Source organism: Ursus arctos, unplaced genomic scaffold (assembly GCF_023065955.2).
Source record: "Ursus arctos isolate Adak ecotype North America unplaced genomic scaffold, UrsArc2.0 scaffold_21, whole genome shotgun sequence".
In the NCBI taxonomy this organism is placed as follows: domain Eukaryota; kingdom Metazoa; phylum Chordata; class Mammalia; order Carnivora; family Ursidae; genus Ursus; species Ursus arctos.
In genome coordinates this window covers 14,277,908-14,297,947 of record NW_026622886.1, presented here as the reverse complement: position 1 = coordinate 14,297,947, position 20,040 = coordinate 14,277,908, and the positions used below count along the sequence as shown (strand labels likewise).

The following is a 20,040-nucleotide window of genomic DNA, read 5'->3' as shown; positions in this document are numbered from 1 at the left end:
AGATTGTGGGACATGCAAAAATCAGGTGACATGACAGATTATCTAGAATTTTTTTAAGCTAACACTTATTATGATCAGAAGTTATAAAATGCCATTTATGCATTTATTCATTCATTTATCCATTATACAACAAATGTTGCTAGGCCCGATGCTAGGTGCTACAAGGATGTATCTTGTAAGGCAGGTAACTGACTGATTTTATAGCTGCGAGGCTGAAGCTGTGGTTCAAGTAATTTATTAAACTTAGCTAGCAAATGAATGAAAAATATGATTTGTTGACTGTTACCCTCTAGTTTGATAGTAGAATCCATTCGTTGCTTAGGGATTCACTTATATTTACCACAGTATTGAATATTGAAAGTGTCTCAAGTTTTGAGATTAACAGTTAGCTTCTAGTTTATAAACGTTCTGTGAACTGCTGCGGTTTTAGACATGTGTGTATTATATATGGTCTATGATTCATTTACGTATAAGTGTGGATTATACTAACTTTTAAAAAGGTTGCATCCGTTTGGTGGGTGTTTTCTCTAGGTTTGGTTTGGAGAAGACCTGCCTCTAAGTCCACGGAGTCCTCTGACCCCCAGACACGGGCCAGGCTTGGCTGACGTCTGTCAGTATGATGAGTGGATAGCCGTGAGGCATGCAGCCACCCTGCTGCCCATGCAGGAGGATCTGTCGATCTGGCTCTCTGGTTTATTAGGTAAGGCTTGAAAAGGTACTCAGAATGGTAGTTTTTATTTACGAAATATTTATTGAGAATCTTACTCTTTGTCGAGGCGTGATTGTTACAGGCTGGGGATACTCTAGTGAATGGAATATTTGATATCCTTGTTCTCACATTCCAGCTGGGGAGGTATTCCAGTTCACCCCGAACCTTAGGGCTTGGATGGTAAGGAAGTTTGAGGCTTAACAGAAGAGGTCTGTAGTAATCTTTGAATTATCAACATTTTCACTGCCAGTGTTAAAACCTTTTTTTTTTTAAAGTGTATAGGTCTGATTTGGGGTCTCTATTACCGATGTACCCCCCCATCTCATATAAAGCATGAAATTCTGAGTGGACTGTGTATCGTAGTTAATATGATTGCTACTTCTGAGGCCTTGAGGGGCAGAGGCATGTGAAACCTAGGAGGAGGTGTCAGCTTGGAGAATATCTGCCTTCATATTTCTTTACTCAGTTAGAGACTAGGAGTGCTCTGAACTTTCTCCCCAGAAAAACACTTTCTTTTAAATACAGAATTTCGTATATGGCCTTCCTGAGATAATTAAAAACACTGCACACTCTAATTACCTCATATCAATTTGATGAGTGGGATAATTTTTTAAAAAGTTATTTATGTAATAATAATGGTTCTAAAGAAAGGGTTTTAGGGGCAAAAAGTCGGTATTCCCAGGGTGTGTGTTACGCTATTATCTTTAATTTTAAAATCATAACAAAGTCCATCTTATTTCTGGAGAATCTTTTTTCTTCTGCAAGCAGTAGTAATGTTCAGGGAATCAAAATTTAACCGTAACAGTTAAAATTGAAATGTAAAATATTCTGGTTTTTAAGAAATGCAATAAAATGTCATTTTATTTTTTCTTCTACATCACAGACATTTTTGTTTCAGTGGTCTTTTACTTAATTTTGCATTATCTATTTTAACTGTAGCTTCTAAGAGTGAATACTTGGAGTCCGATCTAATATTTGTCTCGTATTTCAGCTAAAATCTAGTTACATTTATTAAGTTTTAACCATATTGCTTGAATTTACTGTTTCTAGTAGAATCTTAACTTTGAAATATGTTTTTAGGTATTGAAGTTAAGGCAGAAAGGTTATTGGAAGAACTTGATAATGGAGTACTATTATGCCAACTGATTGATGTCCTTCAAAACATGGTGAAAGCTTGCGACTCTGAAGAACTTGGGGTAAGAACGTGTTTGACAGTTGGTGATTTTTTAAAATTTACTTATTTATGTATTTATTTATTTGAGAGAGCGAGCAGGGGGAGGGGCAGAGGGCAAGGGAGAGAGAGAATCGGAAGCAGACTCAACACTGAGCACAGAGCCCAATGTGGCGTTCCATTTATTGACTGCGAGATCATGAACTGAGCTGAAACCAAGAGTCGGACACTTAACCGACCGAGCCACTCAGGTGCCCTGACAGTAGGTGATTTTATACCTTGGTACATATTAATTTGTTTATGTACATTTCTTATCATATCTGAAAGGTTACAAACCTCCACCAACTATGTATAAGACCTTAGATAATTTACCTAATCTTGCAAAATGGGAGAATTAACATTTACGTTGTTAGATTTATTTGCAAGGATTTGGTGAAATTAAATGAAGTAATGTATGGATGGTATTTAGATTAGTGCCTAATGTAAGTAAATATCCAGTAAGTATTTATCTCTCCTTGAGAATGATACTCTCATTCGTTGTGAGAGTTAAATGAGAAAAGAGCTTGTGACGGTTTCTGACACACAGTTATTATTTTTACTATTATTATTACCATCATCATCACCATCTTTATATTCCCCATATTTTGTCTTGTAAATTCTATAATTTGATTAAATGAATAATGATTTTTTTTTAGGCAGTTTTCCTCCGTTGGCCCTGAAATCATGATTTGAACTAGATAAGTTTTCCTCAAACATTGGTCGCCTATGAGATCTGGGGTCTGTGAGTGCGGCATCTGGATATTCACATAGTGTTGGTGGAAATATAAATTGCTATCATCTTTCTGGGAGACAGTGGGTGATATAGATCCCATTGAAAGTAGAGCACATCTTTTGATACGTAACATAATTCTCCTAGGAACTTAAGAAAATAATTACAAATTCACAAAAATGATTGTGCAGAAAAATTGAAGAACAGTTTAAATGCTCATCAATAAAGAAGTTGTTAAGAATTAATTATGTACCTAAACTGAGTGAAATGCGTTATCCATTCATTAGAAAGGACTATTTTAATCTGTTATTTTGCACCCCCAAAAGATGCCCACAGCCTGTTGTTAAGTGTGTATACACACACACACACACACACACACAGATCAGATTGCGGGCTAGCACGTTTGTGTAGCATTCTGTAGATGCAGATAGGCGTACCCGTGTGCCTGGAGATGCTTACTAACATGTGAGTGCGAAGATTTCAGCTGATGATTAGAAAAACTCACAAGGCCCTTTTAATTCTGGAAAGTACAACAACAGGAAAGGTATATAAGGAACTGGTAATAGTGGTCATCTCTAGGAAGAGAGAGGAACTGAGTGGTAGAGGTGGGAGACAGACTTATGCCCTATTGTGCCTATTGCATTTTAAAAAAATCTTAGGCATAAATTGCTTTTTCAAGTAAAAATTTAAAACAGAACTAAAACCCCTCTGCCTCAGCAGGATTATCTAACTATTCTTGATCCAGATAGTTAAAAAATTAGGATTATATAAAACTTAGACTGTTAATTTTCAAAGAAGTCCAATTAAGAATGGGGTACTACTTCCTTATTTGACAGTCTCCTCAAGAAACCCAGAACCATATTTAGGAATCTGCAAATAAGGAAGGAAGCAAAAATGAGCATGTCCATTAACCTTTAACAGCAATAATTTTGTGTTTGTATTGAACTCTGTATGGAGAGACATTTAGAGATGTGCTTTGGAATTATTAGACTGTCATTTTTTATTTTAATTAAGACTCTTGTGTCGTTTTAAGAAGAAAGAGGTTAGAGATGCTTGATCCTACTGCTAATTTTGACTAGATTGATTTCCTAGGAGTCATTTTCTGGAACAAACAAAATTTTTGAAAATAGCTTTTCCTCCTAATGTTGTGTACTTTTTAGTCATATTCAATACACCAAACATTTAGTAATATTAAAATGGATATCTAATGAAAATGTCCTTGATAGGAATTTTTGAAATTATTCTTTCATCTTTTCCAGAATTTTCCAATGAGAAAAGTGCCCTGTAAGAAGGATGCTGCCTCAGGTTCATTCTTTGCTAGAGACAATACTGCGAACTTCCTTCACTGGTGCCGGCATATTGGGGTCGATGAGACCTACCTCTTTGAATCTGAAGGTTTAGGTAAGTGTTGTTGTCATCACTATGTTTAATTATTTATTAGGGTATTTTTGTATGTCTCACATCTGATTTTTTTCCAAATAAGGACTCAAATGCCATATCTCATTTTCCTAGAAAAATTTATACTTTAAATATATGTAAAACAATTGGAGAATCAGATTCTAAACCATATATATTTAGCTTTTCATTTATAGTTAAAGATCTTTTATATTTAGAACACCCTAGAAATATTTTACTTCCTAAATGAGTTGGCCAAGGAAAGGTTCTGGACTAATGCTTTGCTAATTAATGTTTTCATCAAGAATTGCTCTACCAAAATCTAAATTACTAGTAATTTCTTTTTAACTGGATAATTATAGAAATAACAGAAGGCCAATTGACGTAGACTCATGGTATTTAGATTTACCTGGTACACAGCAGCTGCCGAGTTGATTATCTAAACGGATTCATGTTTTTGACAATTCATTTTAAAACGTCATGCTCTGTCGAATAATTATTGACATATTGGCTCATTTACTTTCAGTCAATAGAAGCATCTGCGCAGTGACTAACGTGGAAGCTAGCTAAGTTTTAGACTACTATATATATATATATATATATATATATATTTCCTTAGAGCATTCAGATTTGTATATACATACACACATAGAATTTATAACGTTTTGACAGGAGCAGTAGCATACCAAGGGTGGGCCGAGATCATGGGAGTAGTACTGTACCCTGGTAGAGAGAAGTACTTTATCACTGACATTGTTTGGAATTGCTGTTTCATGGTGATAATAAAAAACAAACAAATTTTTAGGTGGTTTTATTATAGTTTGAAAATTCTCTGAATTTAAAAAAAAAGGGAATAACTAGTTCACTGCCTTAAGCAAAGATTCAGGTTATTAGGTAACCATCTGTTCATAGTTCCATACCAAACACAAACTAAGAAAATAAACTAAAAACAGAACAAAGTAAAATAAAATGCTCTGACTGTGCATATGCTCGTTGCCTGCACACAGGACAGGGTAGGCTGCTCCCACTGCCACCCATCTGATACGCCTCTGGATATTCCTGTCCAGCATACAATTAAAAAAATGTAATGGGTTACTATTTTACTTCCCATTTTGTACCGCATTTTAATCCAGGTGTGCTGATTGTTATTGACAATGAGGTTGATTCATGGCATAGGCAGGTTGTAGAGATCAAAGGAAAGAAGAAATGCTTTGAATTCTCTAGTTTCCAGTTTATTGTTTCTGAAAGGATATAAAATTGTATATTTCTCATTGTCAGTAGAAGGCATCTTCTGACTGTCCTGAAGGTCAGTATAGGACTAAATAAGGCACAGCCAATAACATTAATTAATTTCTAGGCATTGAACTGAAGAGCTAATATTTTTAATTTCTGAAGGTTTCAGAGATAAGCCTCTATATTTTTACATTTTGCTAGGAAATCAAAGCAATTAAAAAAAAATAGTGCTATGCTTAAATTATGCTTAACAGCTACTTTTAGAGAAACAAGTTGAATAAAAGTTGCAGGACAAATTCCTTTTGGTATGAAATTTGAAGTCAAATATAGGCCTTTTTATTGCTTTGGAAGGGTGTACTTTGTGCTTGGGGTATAAAATAGATGATATTCGTAAATCAAACAACAACTGCCATTTCCACTGGGGGAGTCAGTGTGCATGTTATTCATCACCCACACACACCAGTATTCTTTTAGGGCTCCGAAGTTTCCTAGAACTTTTATCTCTAAGGACAGGAGCGGGAAGGTAGGTGATCACAACTACCATATTGGTGCATTTAGCTGAGTTCTAACGATCAGGGTTTTTTGTTTGTCCGGCCTTATTTTTTATTAGAGATCTTTGTTTGAATCATTAGATTAGTATTTGAGTTCCTTTAAAAAAATAAAATTTCCCAATGTGCTAGCATAAATATACCATCATAATCTACCATCTTAACCATTTTAAGCATAGTAGGTTTTGTTTTATTTATAGCATTTTTTAAAATTGGGATATACTTTGGGGCCCCTCAATTAGTCGGTTGAGCATCTGACTCTTGACTTCGGCTTGGGTTGTGATTTCAGAGTCATGGGATCAAGCTCGCATTGGGCTCTGTGCTCCGCGTGGAGTCTGCTTACCCTCCCTCTGCTCCTCCCCCTACTTGCGCACGCGTGCTCGCTCGCTCTCACTCTGATGTGAGATGTACTTCACATAACATAAAATTCATCATTTCAAAATGTACACTTAAGTGGTTTTTAATATATTTGCTGTGTTATGCAACCATCACCACTAATTAATTCCATAACATTTTCATTATTCACAAAAGAAAACTCATAGCTCTTAACAATTAGTCCTGGCATCTCCTGGCATCTATGGATTTGCATGTTCTGGACACTAAGTAAATAGAATCATACCGTATGTGGCTTTTTGTGTCTGGCTTTTTTCATTTAGCATGTTTCATTTATGTCATAGCATTCAACAGTACTTCATTCCTTTATGTGGCTGAATGAGTCCATGTATGGACATACTACATTTTTAAAAAACATTATCATCTGATGGATATTTTGATTGTTTTTTCTTTTTGGTCAATATGCATAATAATATCTACGTTCGTTTACAGATTTTTGAGTGAACATATGTTTTTAATTCTCTCAGGGATATACCTAGAAGTGGAATTGTTGAATCATATGGTAATTCTATGTTTATCTTTTTGAGGAACTACCAAACTGTTCACGGTGGCTGCACCATTTTACATTCCCGCTGGCAACGCACAACTTCACATCTCCGCCAACACTTGTTATTGTTATTGTTCTTTTTTTTTTTTTAGTGATATCTTAGTGGATGTGAGAAGTGATGGCTCATTGTGGTTTCGATTTGCATTTCCTTAATGATTAACGATGTTGAACATCTTTTCATGGCTTATTGGCCACTTGTGTGTCTCTTTGGGGAAATATGTATTCAAATCTTTTGCTCATTTTTGGGGGAGATCTTTTGTCTTTTTTGGTTGACTTGTAAGAGTTTTTTATTTGCCCGTATCATATATATGATTTGCAAATATTTTCATCCAGTATTTGGGCTGCCTTTTCACTTTCTTGTTAGTATGTCCTTTGATGGGTGAAAATTTTAAATTTTGATTAAGTTCAATTTATCTTTTCTTTGATTGCTTGTGCTTTTGGTGTCATATTTAAAATACTATGGCCTAATCCAAGGTCACACAGATTTTCACCTCTTTTTCCTTCTAAGAGTTTTATAGTGCTAGCTCTTATATTTAGGTCTTTGATCCATTTTGAGTTATTTTTTTGTATATGTTGTGAAGTAAGGGTCTAAATTCATTCTTTTGCATGTAGATATCCAGTTGTTCTAGCATCATCTGTTGAAAAGACTGCTGTTTTCCTTATTGAGTGAGTTGTCTTGCCACCCTTTTTTTTTTTTTTTTTAAACTTCTAAGGGGCACTGTGCTAGTATCCTCTTTTTTAAATTTTTTTTAAAGATTTTATTTATTTATTTGACAGAGAGAGACAGCCAGTGAGAGAGGGAACACAAGCAGGGGGAGTGAGGAGAGGAAGAAGCAGGCTCTCAGTGGAGCAGGGAACCCGATGTGGGGCTCGATCCCAGGACCCTGGGATCATGACCTGAGCCGAAGGCAGACGCTTAACGACTGAGCCACCCAGGCACCCCTCTTGCCACCCTTTTTGAAAATCAATTGAACACAAACATCTGGGTTTATTTTTGGACACTCAGTTCCATTCCACTGGTCTCTATGTCTATCCTTATGCCAGTAACACACTGTCTTGAATACTGTAGCTTTGTTGTAAGTTTTGAAATTGGGAATTGCGAGGCTTTCAACTTTGTTCTTGTTTTGGCTATTCTGTCTTTTACAATTCTATATGAATTTTATCGGCTTAACCATTTCTGTAAAAAAAGGCTGTTGGAATTTTGATAGGGATTGCACTGAATCTGTAGGTCAGTTTGAAGAGTTTCGTCATCTTAACAATATTATGTCTTCCAGTCCATGAACAGGATGTCTTTCCATTTATTTGTAACTTCCTTAATTTCTTTCAACAATATTTTGTAGTTTTCAATAAACAAGTCATAAAATTCTTTGGTTAAATTTGTTCCTAAGTACTTTATTCTTCTTGAAGCGTTGTAAATTGAATTGTTTTTTAAATTACATCTTCAAATTGTTTATTGTTGGTGTATAAAGTGAAATGATTTTTGTATATTAATCTTGTATCCTGCAACTTTGCTGAACTGGAGTTTGCCCTAATACTTTTTTCTGTAGATTCCTTAGGGTATTTTTATGCAAAGGACAGTGTCATCTGAGTGGAGATAGTTTTTCCTTCCTCCTTTCCAATCCGGATGCCTTTTATTTGTTTTTCTTGCCTAGAACTTCCTGTACAATTTTGAATAAAAGAGGTGAGAGTGGACATCCTTGTCTTCTCCCTAATCTTAAGAGGAAGATTCTCAGTCTTTCACCATTAAGAATGATGATAACTATGGGTTTTACATAGATATCTATTTTCAGATTTATAAAGTTTCCTTCTATTCCTAGTTTGTTGAGTCTTTTTTTTTCTTTATCATGAGAAGGGTATTTGATTTTGTCAAATGCATTTTCTGTGTCTACTGAGATAATTGTGTTTCTTTTCCTTTATTAATATAGTGGATTACATTGATTGATTTTCAGATGTTGAACCAACCTTGCATTCCTGGGATTAATCTCACTTGCTGCTGGATTCAGTTTGCCAGTATTGCATTGAATATTTTTACATCTGTATTCATAAAGGATATTAGTCTTTAGTTTTCTTGTGATAGATTTTTCTGGCTTTGGTATCAGGGTAATATTGCCCTCATAGAATGAGTTAGGAAGTACTCCTTCTTTTCTGATTTTGAAAAAGTTAGAGAAGGCCATTAACACATAGTCCTAAGCTAAAGATAGTTTAGAATAAAATTGAGATGATTATCTCTTCAAATAATATCTCCTGTTGTGAAATCTGAAATACAAATTATTTAATGTTACTAAGCCCTTAATTTTTTAGATTTAAAATGCTACAAATTAGGGTACATGCTAAGTTTTCATCCTCTTCTTATTAGCCAGTTTTTTTTTTTTTTTAGCCAGTTTTTTTTTTTAATTTATGGATGAAAAAAAGTAGAAAAAAAGTCTTTTCTAAGTCTCCAAACAAGTAAACCTACTGTCTTCATTCTTCTTTTTTTTTTTTTCACTTCTTCCATGCCAGAAATGTATTTCCCTATTTAATGTTGCCCTTTAAAATATGTGGTCTTATTTTTTCACAGTTTTGCACAAAGATCCAAGACAGGTTTATCTTTGTCTTCTTGAAATTGGCCGAATTGTGTCGAGGTGTGTATTTCACATTATTTCAGAACTCCTATGTCATTGATTTTTTAAAAGCTGCTTTATTTTAGATAGAACACTATTTTCTATAAATAAAAGAAAATCTTGATTGAAATAAAATAATTTCCTTTTGTTTTTGTTTTTTAATTAACTTTGTTCTGTTTGCGTGAGCTGTGTCATGTGTCAACATCTGCTCACCCCATATACTTTGCCATCATTTAGTATTAAACTGTAAAAGTGGTTGCTTAAATTTTTTAGACTAAGAATAGGGTAAGAGCATGTAAAAGTCTTTTAGCAGTTCAAGGCAAGGCAAATCCTCTGGAAGCAAAGAAGAACTGGTAAGAAGTCTGAGGCTTAGTGTCCTCTATACCTGGCTCAGGCCCATCTTTATTCTCAAGCTGACTGTAAAGGTGACTGATTTTCAGGATCCCAGGTTGAATATTGGAGCATCCAGTAATCTCAATATATGCTAGAATGTGAAGATTATATCCTGAATTTTTTCACGGTCTGTGGGACATTAAAAAGCATTTCCAGATGTTCCAGTGAAACGGTTGGTAGAAGAGAGTCAAATAGACTTCACTTTAAAAATAAACATAACCTACTGTGATATTCAGGGAAGTGAATGGGTCGGACTTTTCTTGAATGATGAGATCTCCTAACTGGTTTTCAGATATGGGGTTGAGCCACCAGTATTAGTAAAACTTGAGAAAGAAATTGAACTGGAAGAGACCTTACTTAATACTTCTGGGCCTGAAGATTCCATTAACATTCCGAAATCGTGCTGTCAGCATGAAGAGCTGCATGAGGCTGTAAGTAATCGCTGTATTTTCTGTCAGCTGTGATGTGTCAGGGTCTCATAGTTTACCACAGGTGATGCTGTGTTTAAAAGAGACTGTTTCTTATTCAGAACATACACCAGCACTAACTTCCTCTCCTTGATGAGTTTAGGGCACTGTATGTTAAAGGTGAGGAATGGATGTGTAGTTGAGTGGGGAGGCAAATAGGCTGGAATCCGTCATGAAGGGTACTGGAGGCCACAAGAATTCATTGATTCTTTTTTAAAACATGGTAATGTTCTAATCTGATCTGCAAATTATAAGGCTTACTCTCATGGTCGTGTAGCGGTTATGTTGGTTTTATTGTAGTAATCCAGGTGTAAGGTGATGAGAACTGGAACTAGAGCAGCAGTAGTGAAGATGGAGCAAAAGGAACAATAACAGGACATATTTAGGAGGTAGAATTGAAGAATCCTAATTCTGATAAGGAGGGAGAAAACCTAAGGTAATTTTTGAGGTTTCTAAATAAATGGTACACTGGTACTTGGAAAGTATAGGAGGAGGCAAAGTTGTGAGAGCAAATTGATGGGGTTTTGGGAATATTCCCCCGACAGAATGAATGCAGACTTTTAGATGGTGGGTCTCAGCTGGGAAGTCTTTGAGCTTTACCTGGTCGTCCGTATTCAGAGGTCACGACAGCTGCTGTTGTCCTGGCTGTGTCTTCCATAGAGACTACAGTCCAGTGAGTGGTGGAGGTGAACTGAGTGGCAAACTTTTTTTTCTGCTTCCACTGTTGGTTAGAATTATGGTCTTTTTCAGGCTGTTGCATTTTATGAAAGTGCTTAATGTCCAAAATTATTTAAAGAAATAACGAATAAGTCATTACTGATAAACATTTAGAAAGTGTTGCTTTGATTGTTTTGTTTAACATAATAAAAGTCTATAGTAAAAGATTTGCATATCCTTGCAAGACAGATTAAGAAAATGTCAGCCTGAATATTCTTTACCAGGCCAAAATATATTTATCTATATTATATAAATGATTTGTATGACGACTGTCAATGTCAGTATGTGACACAGTGATAATGCAGTAGGTTAAAAAATAAAACTTATTTTAAATCTTACATAACCTAAAGTAATGATAATTAAATAAAGAAGAAAACACTGGTAAAGTATTTTTTTATTGAATAGGAAAGACCATGTACAGTTTGATAAGAAAAGCATTTCCAGAAGGTAAATGGGCAAGGAGTGTTGTTCACACAAGAGGAAAATACAGTGTTGATTCTTGCTGAGAATCAAGGATTTAAGATACACAATTTGCCTTATTAGTAAAAATTTTTTTAAATTATGAAACCTGGTGCTGGTAAATTCTGGCAAAACTATACTTAGGATTTGCTACTTGTGATGGAAAATGATGTAAACTTTTGAAAAACAAGTTGACAAATGGATACCGAGAACCATAAAAATGTTCCTCTTTCATTTTTATTGTAATTGAAGGGAGATTAAAAAGTAGAACAAATGAAAGTATTTATTGTTCTATTTATAATGGTGAAAATTGGAAGCAATGTGAATACTCTCAAATAGAGCAATGGCTGGGTGAGTTAGGATTCATTATCTTAACAGAATAATCATTCTGTGTGATCAGTATGAAGACTACATAGCAACAACAAAAACATTTGGTGAAAAGTGTGTATATATAGACAAACTATAAGAAAAAGGAGAATGAAAATAATTGATAGTAGGTTAGTGCCTTTTTAGATGATTTTAATTTCTTTAACTATTTCCTTTAGTGTTTTAATGTTAATTGTGCGGTAGATAAAACTGTAAGAGAACACTTTTTATCCTCAGCTCTTATTTCTTTTAGGCCTACTCCTTTTTTTAGATTATGGGTTAAGGCTAATTTTTACTGCTGAATGTAAGTGGTATTTGGATATTTTAAACAAAGAAAACAAGTGACTTTTTATGTCTACATTCTTGTGGTGAACACTGAAAAGGAACTCATTTCTTTAAATATGCATATGCTGCATGAGTACATTCAGTGTCCGCCTGTACATACATGAGCTACAGAGATTTGGGGGTCATGTTTAAAGTGAGGAACAATTATCATCTGATTCATTATTTAGAGTGCTGTATTCAGCTGTAATTCTGTATGCTTATGAAACTTTGGTGGGTAGAAAGTGGTGACCGAAAAAAATACCTCTTTCCTGATTACTTTGGTTAACTAATGTGTAAATGGTTCTAATAATTGTAAATACTTTACCCACGTTCAGTGTATATTTAGCCATTTTATGCATGTGCCGCGTGTGTGCGTGAATGTGCGTGTACACAGGCACATATACCAGGCCATGAACGAGAGAAGCTTAATTGAATGGCTTATGAAAATCGGTTCTATTTATGATCATATTATTTTGTTAAATGAATGATGTAAGGAGATAAATTCTGGACCCTTCCGATCCTGTCCTGGCGAGTCCACCTGTGGCTGTTCATTTTGGGTAGATAAGACAATCATGCATTTCTATTAGTTAAATTAGGCATATCTGAAGAGACTTTGGTTTAGCATCATACCCAAATTCAAATTAAATGGGTTTGTGTAGATATACTCTGTGTGACAAATAATTGAGAAAAATATTCGTGGCCTTGCTTCTTCAAAAATGTAATTTTAGGAAAACAAAATATTTTCTATGGTGACTGATATACAACTTTTTTTCAGTCAAACATCTCAATTGATATTTTTATTTTTAATCAGTTTATTATAATTTCCACATTCCAAGTATAGAATTCCTGAATTTCTTTTTATATTCGTTTTTATAATTTTTTAGACCTTACTGCGGTTAAAGATTCTGTACGCTCCTTGAGGGATAGAAGTAGGGATTTCTCTCCGGTTCTCATCTCCCTAGCACACCATTGAAACAAAGTGAACACTTTAAGAAAAATGCCTCTTGAATTGAATTCTTTAAAATTTCACCCAATCTTGGGTGAATAGATAAAATAATATGCCTCTGATTATTTTAACAGTAACTTTGGAATAATCTAGATATCCCCCTCCAAATGTTAGTTTAGCATAGTTTTAAGGGACAAGTGAGAATTTCTACTAAAGTTTAATAATGAACTCATGTGTTTCCATGACTTAATGAATGTGTTTTGAATTGACTTCCCTGTTGTACACATTCACAGACCTTCACAGGCCTCCAGCAGTCAGTGAATGCACTAGGACCCTGACTGCACTTAGGCAGAGAGAGGGAGAGAGAGGAAGAGGTGGGGTAGGGAGGGAGAGAAGAAGATTCAAGATTTCATCACTGGGGCTCCTGGCTGGCTCAGTCAGTAGAGCATGCGACTCTTTATCTCACGGTCCTGAGTTCGAACCCTACATTGGGTGTGGAGCCTACTTTAAAAAAGGAAAAAAAAAAAGACTTTGTCACTGTCAGCTTTGATTGGATTAGCTAATGTCTAATCTCAGTATCTCTCGGGGAGCCATGCTGGCTCAGTCTGTGGTGCATGTGACTCTTGATCCTCAGGGTCATGAGTTCAAGCCCCATGTTGGGTGTAGAGATTACTTTAAAAAAAAAAAATCCTAATCTCAGTATTTGTCAACAAGGAGAGATACTAAATGGTTCAACTGCCTTTAAATTTTTATCTTTTGAGTTTGATTTTCCCATCTATCAAATAACCTTGCATTTTAGTGTTAAATGTCTTTTGTCACAAGCACTGTATTTTGTTTATTTTTAATCTTAGGTTAAACATATTGCTGAAGACCCTCCTTGTAGTTGTTCCCATCGATTCTCTATTGAGTACTTATCTGAAGGACGGTACCGACTTGGGGATAAAATACTGTTTATAAGAGTAAGTCCATTTTTATCCTATGTACATACAGATCTTATTTTGAAATTGGATTTATTATTTTACCAAATTCCTTTCACTTCCCTTTTACTTTTTAAAAAATTGGAATAGGTAGTGTTATTAATGGAAGAATTTTACTGTACAGGAAAAATATGGAATACTTGCTTTCATGAGTATATAATGAGTTTGGGTAAGGTTTGCTAAGACTATTCAGACATTTAATATCATTGTGTGGAAAAAAAATGTTTGTATACCTCAGCTAATTTATTCCATTTTTTAAATTTTCTGAAAAGGCATAATTTCCGATCATAAGAAGAAAAAGCTAAAACAATACATGTAATAAGATTAAATATCAGTAATCAGAAAAGGAGGTGGAAATGTTGAAGTTTGTAATAACGTATAGATTGGGTCTAAAGTATAAAACTTCTTTCACTGACGCAGCATCAGTGTGTTTACGAGTATGCTGATGCGCGAGTTCATCCCCTTCCTTTCTCCCTTCTGTGATCCGCAGGTGATTAACTGTACCCTTGATTGGTAAAGAGATTGAAGTTTCACCTGTTCAGCATTCTGTCCACTTCTGATACAAGAGCTCTTTTATTCCCAACTTAGGAATATAATATAAAAGTATTTAAAAATATTTCACCATCCATATGTTTAAGTTTCATATATTATCATTACCTCCCCACACCCCGCCCAACTCACATGAAAACATTTCCAAGACTTTCTATTTTTAATTAGCTTTCTTTTTTTAAGGCAGTCTGATGTAATGATGATGCACAGAGCGGGATTTGGAGTTAAAATTTGCAGGGCAATTTCCTACAATGGGGCAGAGTTGCCTGCTGAATGGATAGGGGCCTGAAGATCAGCTTGGGGTTGTGCTGGCTGACCCAGGATGCATCCTCTCTGCACAAAAGCACCGTTTGGGTTGCACAGCCTGTTATGTTTGAGGCCAGGCCAAAGCTGTGTGATTTGAGACAATTTCCTCAACCTTGCAGAGCCATAATTTTCTTGTCTGCAAAGAGGAACTAAATCATAAATTATATCAAAGTTTTTGAAAGGTTAAATTGCTAAAATATATGTGGAAGTAATTTATTAAATTGTAAAGTACAAATTTTAGTTGTTTTTGTCTTTTCCCCATAGTTTTTTTCTTTATTATGAGGCATAGTTTCTGTAAGTCCTCATTTCTCCTTCTCTTCCACTCCCTCCCCCTTTCCTTTCCTTTTTCTTCCTCTTTATTGAACAATATTGCCCTTGCAATTCTGTATATTTGTAATTTGGATTTTTAGGATGCAAATTATGTGCAAATTTTTTTCTTAAAATCAGAGCACCTATATTTAGTTGTATGATTCAATATGAATTAAATTGATTATTTTCATAATCTAAGAAATAGGCTATCAATTTATAGTGAAGCTGCTGGCAAACGCTCTGAATTTCATAGATCATAAACATCACAAATTGTGACTGCTAATGAATTATAACTGTGGACCTTATGGTTTTGTTTTTGTTTTTTTTAACTTTCTTTTGGGGGAAAAGATGCTTCATGGAAAACATGTCATGGTCCGTGTTGGTGGAGGCTGGGATACTCTTCAAGGATTTTTGCTTAAATATGATCCCTGCCGAATATTACAATTTGCTACTCTAGAACAAAAAATTCTAGCCTTTCAAAAAGGAGTTTCCAACGAAAGTGTACCTGATTCGTCCACCAGAACACCTCAGCCTCCTGAAATGAATCCTTTGTCAGCCGTTAGCATGTTTCAGAAACAAAAGTCAAAACCTGGCACACCAGTTGGTACTCCAAGAAGCAAAGAAAAGCAGGTATGTCCACCGGGTGGGTTGCTGTCAGCATCTTCCCTGAAAGGAGGGAATCTGGGCTCCGTGTCAGTCCGTTCCAAATTGCCAAATTCTCCAGCAGCGTCTTCTCACCTTAAGCTCAAATCTTCAAAAGGCATAGCCAAGAAACCACAGGCTCCTTCAAACAATGCAGTAGGTAAAAGCACTTCTTCACCCGCTTCATCAAGAACCCCACCTTGTGAATCTCAGTCATTGAGAAAACGTATCTCATCACCCAATACTCCTAAGGCCAAGCTTGTCACGGCCCAGAGGCCCAGAGATGTGCCCGAGTCTGCACTTTTGCCAAAGAAGGCTTCTGGAAAAACTGAACCAAAGCATTTGAAACACACCCCTGTACCTTCCAGGGATGATGCAGAGTCTCGCTCAGCAGCACATTCAGATTCATCACCAAAGCCGCCTAAAGCAAATATACACGTAAGGTCTAAACCTTCCCCCTCTCTCCATTCTCCTGCAAAAATGACAAAATCCAGTGCCAAAACTATACCCACAAGTCTAGGAACGCGGTCTCAGCCCTCTGACGGAGCCCCACAAGCCAGGACAAGACCAGCACAGAAGCTGAAGTCAGCCCTAAATGTAAACCAGCCGCTCTCCGTATCCTCAGTTGTACCCACAAAAGCTGCACAGGAGTCAAAAGATAAGAATATGGTTTCAGTTGCCAAAAAGCAGCCTCAGAATAAAAGTACATCCCAGAAGATAGGACCCAGCTCCTCGAAGTCCCCTGGCCGTACCCCACTGTCCCTCATGAGTCTTCCCCAGTCCTCTGTCAAGACACAACCCGCACCAAAGCCAGCACAGGCTGCCACTAAGAGCCAGTATTCAGCGAAAGGGCCTCCAAGAAGTGGCAAAGCCCCGGCTTCAACCAGGAAACCACCCTCATCTGGTAAGGAAGCGGTGAGTGGAGATAAAAAACCTACTGCAAAGAAAAAGGAAGACGATGACCATTATTTTGTTATGACTGGAAGTAAGAAACCTAGAAAATAAATATAGATGTGTCATTTTAAGAAAACAGGAAAATAAATATAGATGTGTCATTTTAAGAAAGACAGAAAACCCCTTAGAGAATGAATGTGTTAGCATCGTGTCTTAAAAGTTTCTCCAGTTTGTGTTTGTCCAAATAGGTTCAGACATTAGGCACAGTAGGGTGGGGGTTGGAAGTTGGGGATGGGAGTAGAGGGTGCATCAGAATTCACATTTCTGAGTTCGCCAGAAGGTACCCTATTGAGGCAGACAGTTGTAAAATCGCCATAAGGTTGTTATTAATGATACACATTGATATGATTTTCAGTACATAGCATCTTTGTTAATGTCTGCCCTCTAAGGGAAATGTAGAGTTAAATAACACTACTAGAATTATAATTATAGTTGCTGTATTTCAGAATATGTATTAAATATGGAGGTTATATACCGGCTAATAGCAACGGTGATGCTTTTAATATTAGTTATTGCATTTTAGTAAAATAGCAACGGTTTGGCACTTGTCTTACAAAAGGCACCTAATTTCATTCTTGACCAGGATTACCTGATGGAACAATACTAAGTACCCATGCTGCTGCTAATTAGCTTGACGTTACTCTAGGGTTGGTAGAATCCTGTTACTTAAAATTTTTTAAGCTTTCCAAATCAGAAGGAACTGATTTTTGACTGGCTTATATTAACATTGGTAATATTTTTTAATATTTTTTGTAAAAAATTTGTAATATTTTTGGTAAAAAAACCACAAGATATTGAAATATAAACTGAAATTTGGTAAAAAAAAAAAAAAGAATTTTTATATATTATTTATAAGCATGAACACCTTATATTTTAGATGGATATTGTGCAATGTGAAAGGGGAAACTGATTTAGTATGTTTTAGCATATTACAGCTATGTTTAATATAGTTTCCTCTGAGTGCAGATATGAATTTTTACATTAAAATAATGTTTTAACATCAGAATTATGTGTTGACAATCTTAAAATTAAGGTGTTATTAAAGAATCTTATGGTGGTGCTATATAAAAAATTCTATCATGTGATTGTTATTTTTCTTTAGATAGCACAATGCCAGTTTTAATTAGATCCTTCCAATCATATTAATTTTCTTTAATCAAGTCATGCTGCTTTCGGTTTCCCAATGGCAAGTGGACAGTATGTATGCAGCATTTTCTTCTCTGTAGGCAGATTCTCCGAGGAACATGCCCACATCATGTAACGACTGCATAGGTTCCATTGCTCTAAGGTATTTGTAAAGAATTTGTTTTTTAAGGGATTGTGGCTATTTAAAAAATTATTAATGTACTTTCAGAAGTTTTTAGGGGTGTGTTTAATAACTTTATAGTATTATCGGTTATCATAGGTTATTATATTCAATACGGAGGTTTGTGTTTCCCTATTTTAAGCTAAAATGTGTTTTCTAAAGAAAAATAATGGTTTACACAAGGGTGCAATTATAAGATAAGCATCTTAAGCTGACTACTAACATTCTATAGATTATAAAGCAAGAAAACTTTGTATAAAACGAAGTGATCTTTTGTCTGAGGAATACAGTTAAAATCAGAGATATATGCAGGCTAGTTTTTGAAATAATTGATAATAATAACAATAAAAATTGTCTCTTCTTAAAAGAGACAGTCACCAAATATTTGGTTTAGTTCTGTTGCTCTGGGCTTTGAGAGAATATTTACATTTTTGCAAAGTGAAATCAGTGTTCAAGAAGTGCTAGAAGCTTTACATTTTTAGTGACCAGAAGTATTTAATGCATCTTTCAAAGAGGAAGAATTTAACCATCAAGAAGGAGTTTATTCCCTCATAAGATCAAGCAATACTTAGGCATTGGTAACTTCTAGAACTTAAAAAGCAATGATAATCCAACCAACCCATGAAATAAAGTAGATTTTACAATATTAAACAGTAACTTTTGTATTGAGAGTAAGCAGGAATAAAAGTATCCCACAGGCACCTGGCACAAATTCCAAGAATTTTTTGGAAAATTGGAAGTTAGTTTATAAATGACCCTATTCTTCATCAGTAGGGAATTTCTCTAATTATATTGGTGTTGAATGATCCCTTTCAAGATACCCTTGAAGCTTCCCCTTTCAAGATAAAGATTTTTAAAAATAAACAACAGCTGAAAGTTACTTTCTTCAAATATATTTTGAAATGCTCTTAAAGGGCTGGTGTTTCTAATCATTTTCACAAATTTTAAAATAACATTGTTGAAGTTGGAAAGAAGTTTTCATTTCCTCTTACTAAGAGTGCAAGGTCTTAGAAGATATTTCATGTTTCATATTTAACAAAATGAATTAAGCTTAAATTACTAAAGCACTTGGCGGAAGAAATAACGTGTATTTTCAAAAAAGAATGGAATGAGTTTTTATTTTTCATAAAATCAAACTGGTGTATCAAACTGATCTTCGGAGGAAAACGAAATACTGGTTACTTTTAGATTGGTTGGACGTACAGCGGGCGTTTGTGTCTTAAGTCTTCAGAATACCTTGATGAATTATGTGACCTCTAACTTTCCTCGCCACACGGAGTTTACAGTTCTTAATGGATAAGGGAAATTTTTTGAGAAACAATTACTGTTCCTTCTGTAATCTATTAATCTCTACGTGACTTAAAAATCTATTACTTCTTTAAAAGCCTTCAATAAAAGGTTGTTTTGTTACATTTGTACATCCAGGTTCACGTACTGACTCCATTGGAATCCAAATTTTTATACATTCTTTTCTTGTGCAGCAGTGTTTGTATCAGATTTTAACTTCTATTTTCTCAAGTATTAAAACTTAAACATATGCACCAAGTTCTCAGTGTGCTTTTTTGTGTGTTGTGAATGCATTCTGATCACTCGGTTCATGTGAGAAATTGCATATATTAAGCTCTCATAGTTTGAGAATAGTTCTGATTTTGCTACTTAAACTGCCCTTTTCACACTTGTGGAATTCACTGCTCCCAGGAGATTGTAAGATTCTGCCATTAAGTAGTAGTATTTGTTCCCTAAGTTGCTGTATCTGTTAGAAGGTTGTCTCAGTAAGGCTCATTTTAATAATCACCAAGATAATAGAAATAATTTGTCAGTTATTAGAACACACAGTTCTATAGATTACACCAGTCTTGGGTTCGTGGAAGGCTCCTGACAGGAATTTCCAGTTCCTGTAATTTTGTCTTGATTTCACACTCAGACACGGTAAGAAGAGTCTTGAAATACTCATGTTTTT

The 20,040-nt window shown here is 35.2% G+C and overlaps 1 protein-coding gene across 3 annotated transcripts in view; it reads left to right on the top strand.

Moving 5' to 3' along the window:
- Positions 1-19,616, top strand: part of GAS2L3 (growth arrest specific 2 like 3) — a 38,122-nt gene extending 18,506 nt beyond the window's left edge. For all 3 annotated transcript variants that reach the window (XM_026499819.4, XM_057316509.1, XM_057316510.1), the window contains 7 exons: positions 532-700; positions 1,790-1,905; positions 3,909-4,050; positions 9,323-9,386; positions 10,051-10,189; positions 13,889-13,996; positions 15,527-19,616. In XM_026499819.4, the coding sequence (XP_026355604.2) occupies positions 532-700; positions 1,790-1,905; positions 3,909-4,050; positions 9,323-9,386; positions 10,051-10,189; positions 13,889-13,996; positions 15,527-16,825 (2,037 nt within the window). In that variant the 3' untranslated portion in view covers positions 16,826-19,616. The remainder of the gene's footprint in view (positions 1-531; positions 701-1,789; positions 1,906-3,908; positions 4,051-9,322; positions 9,387-10,050; positions 10,190-13,888; positions 13,997-15,526) is intronic.
- Positions 19,617-20,040: the final 424 nt, after the last annotated feature.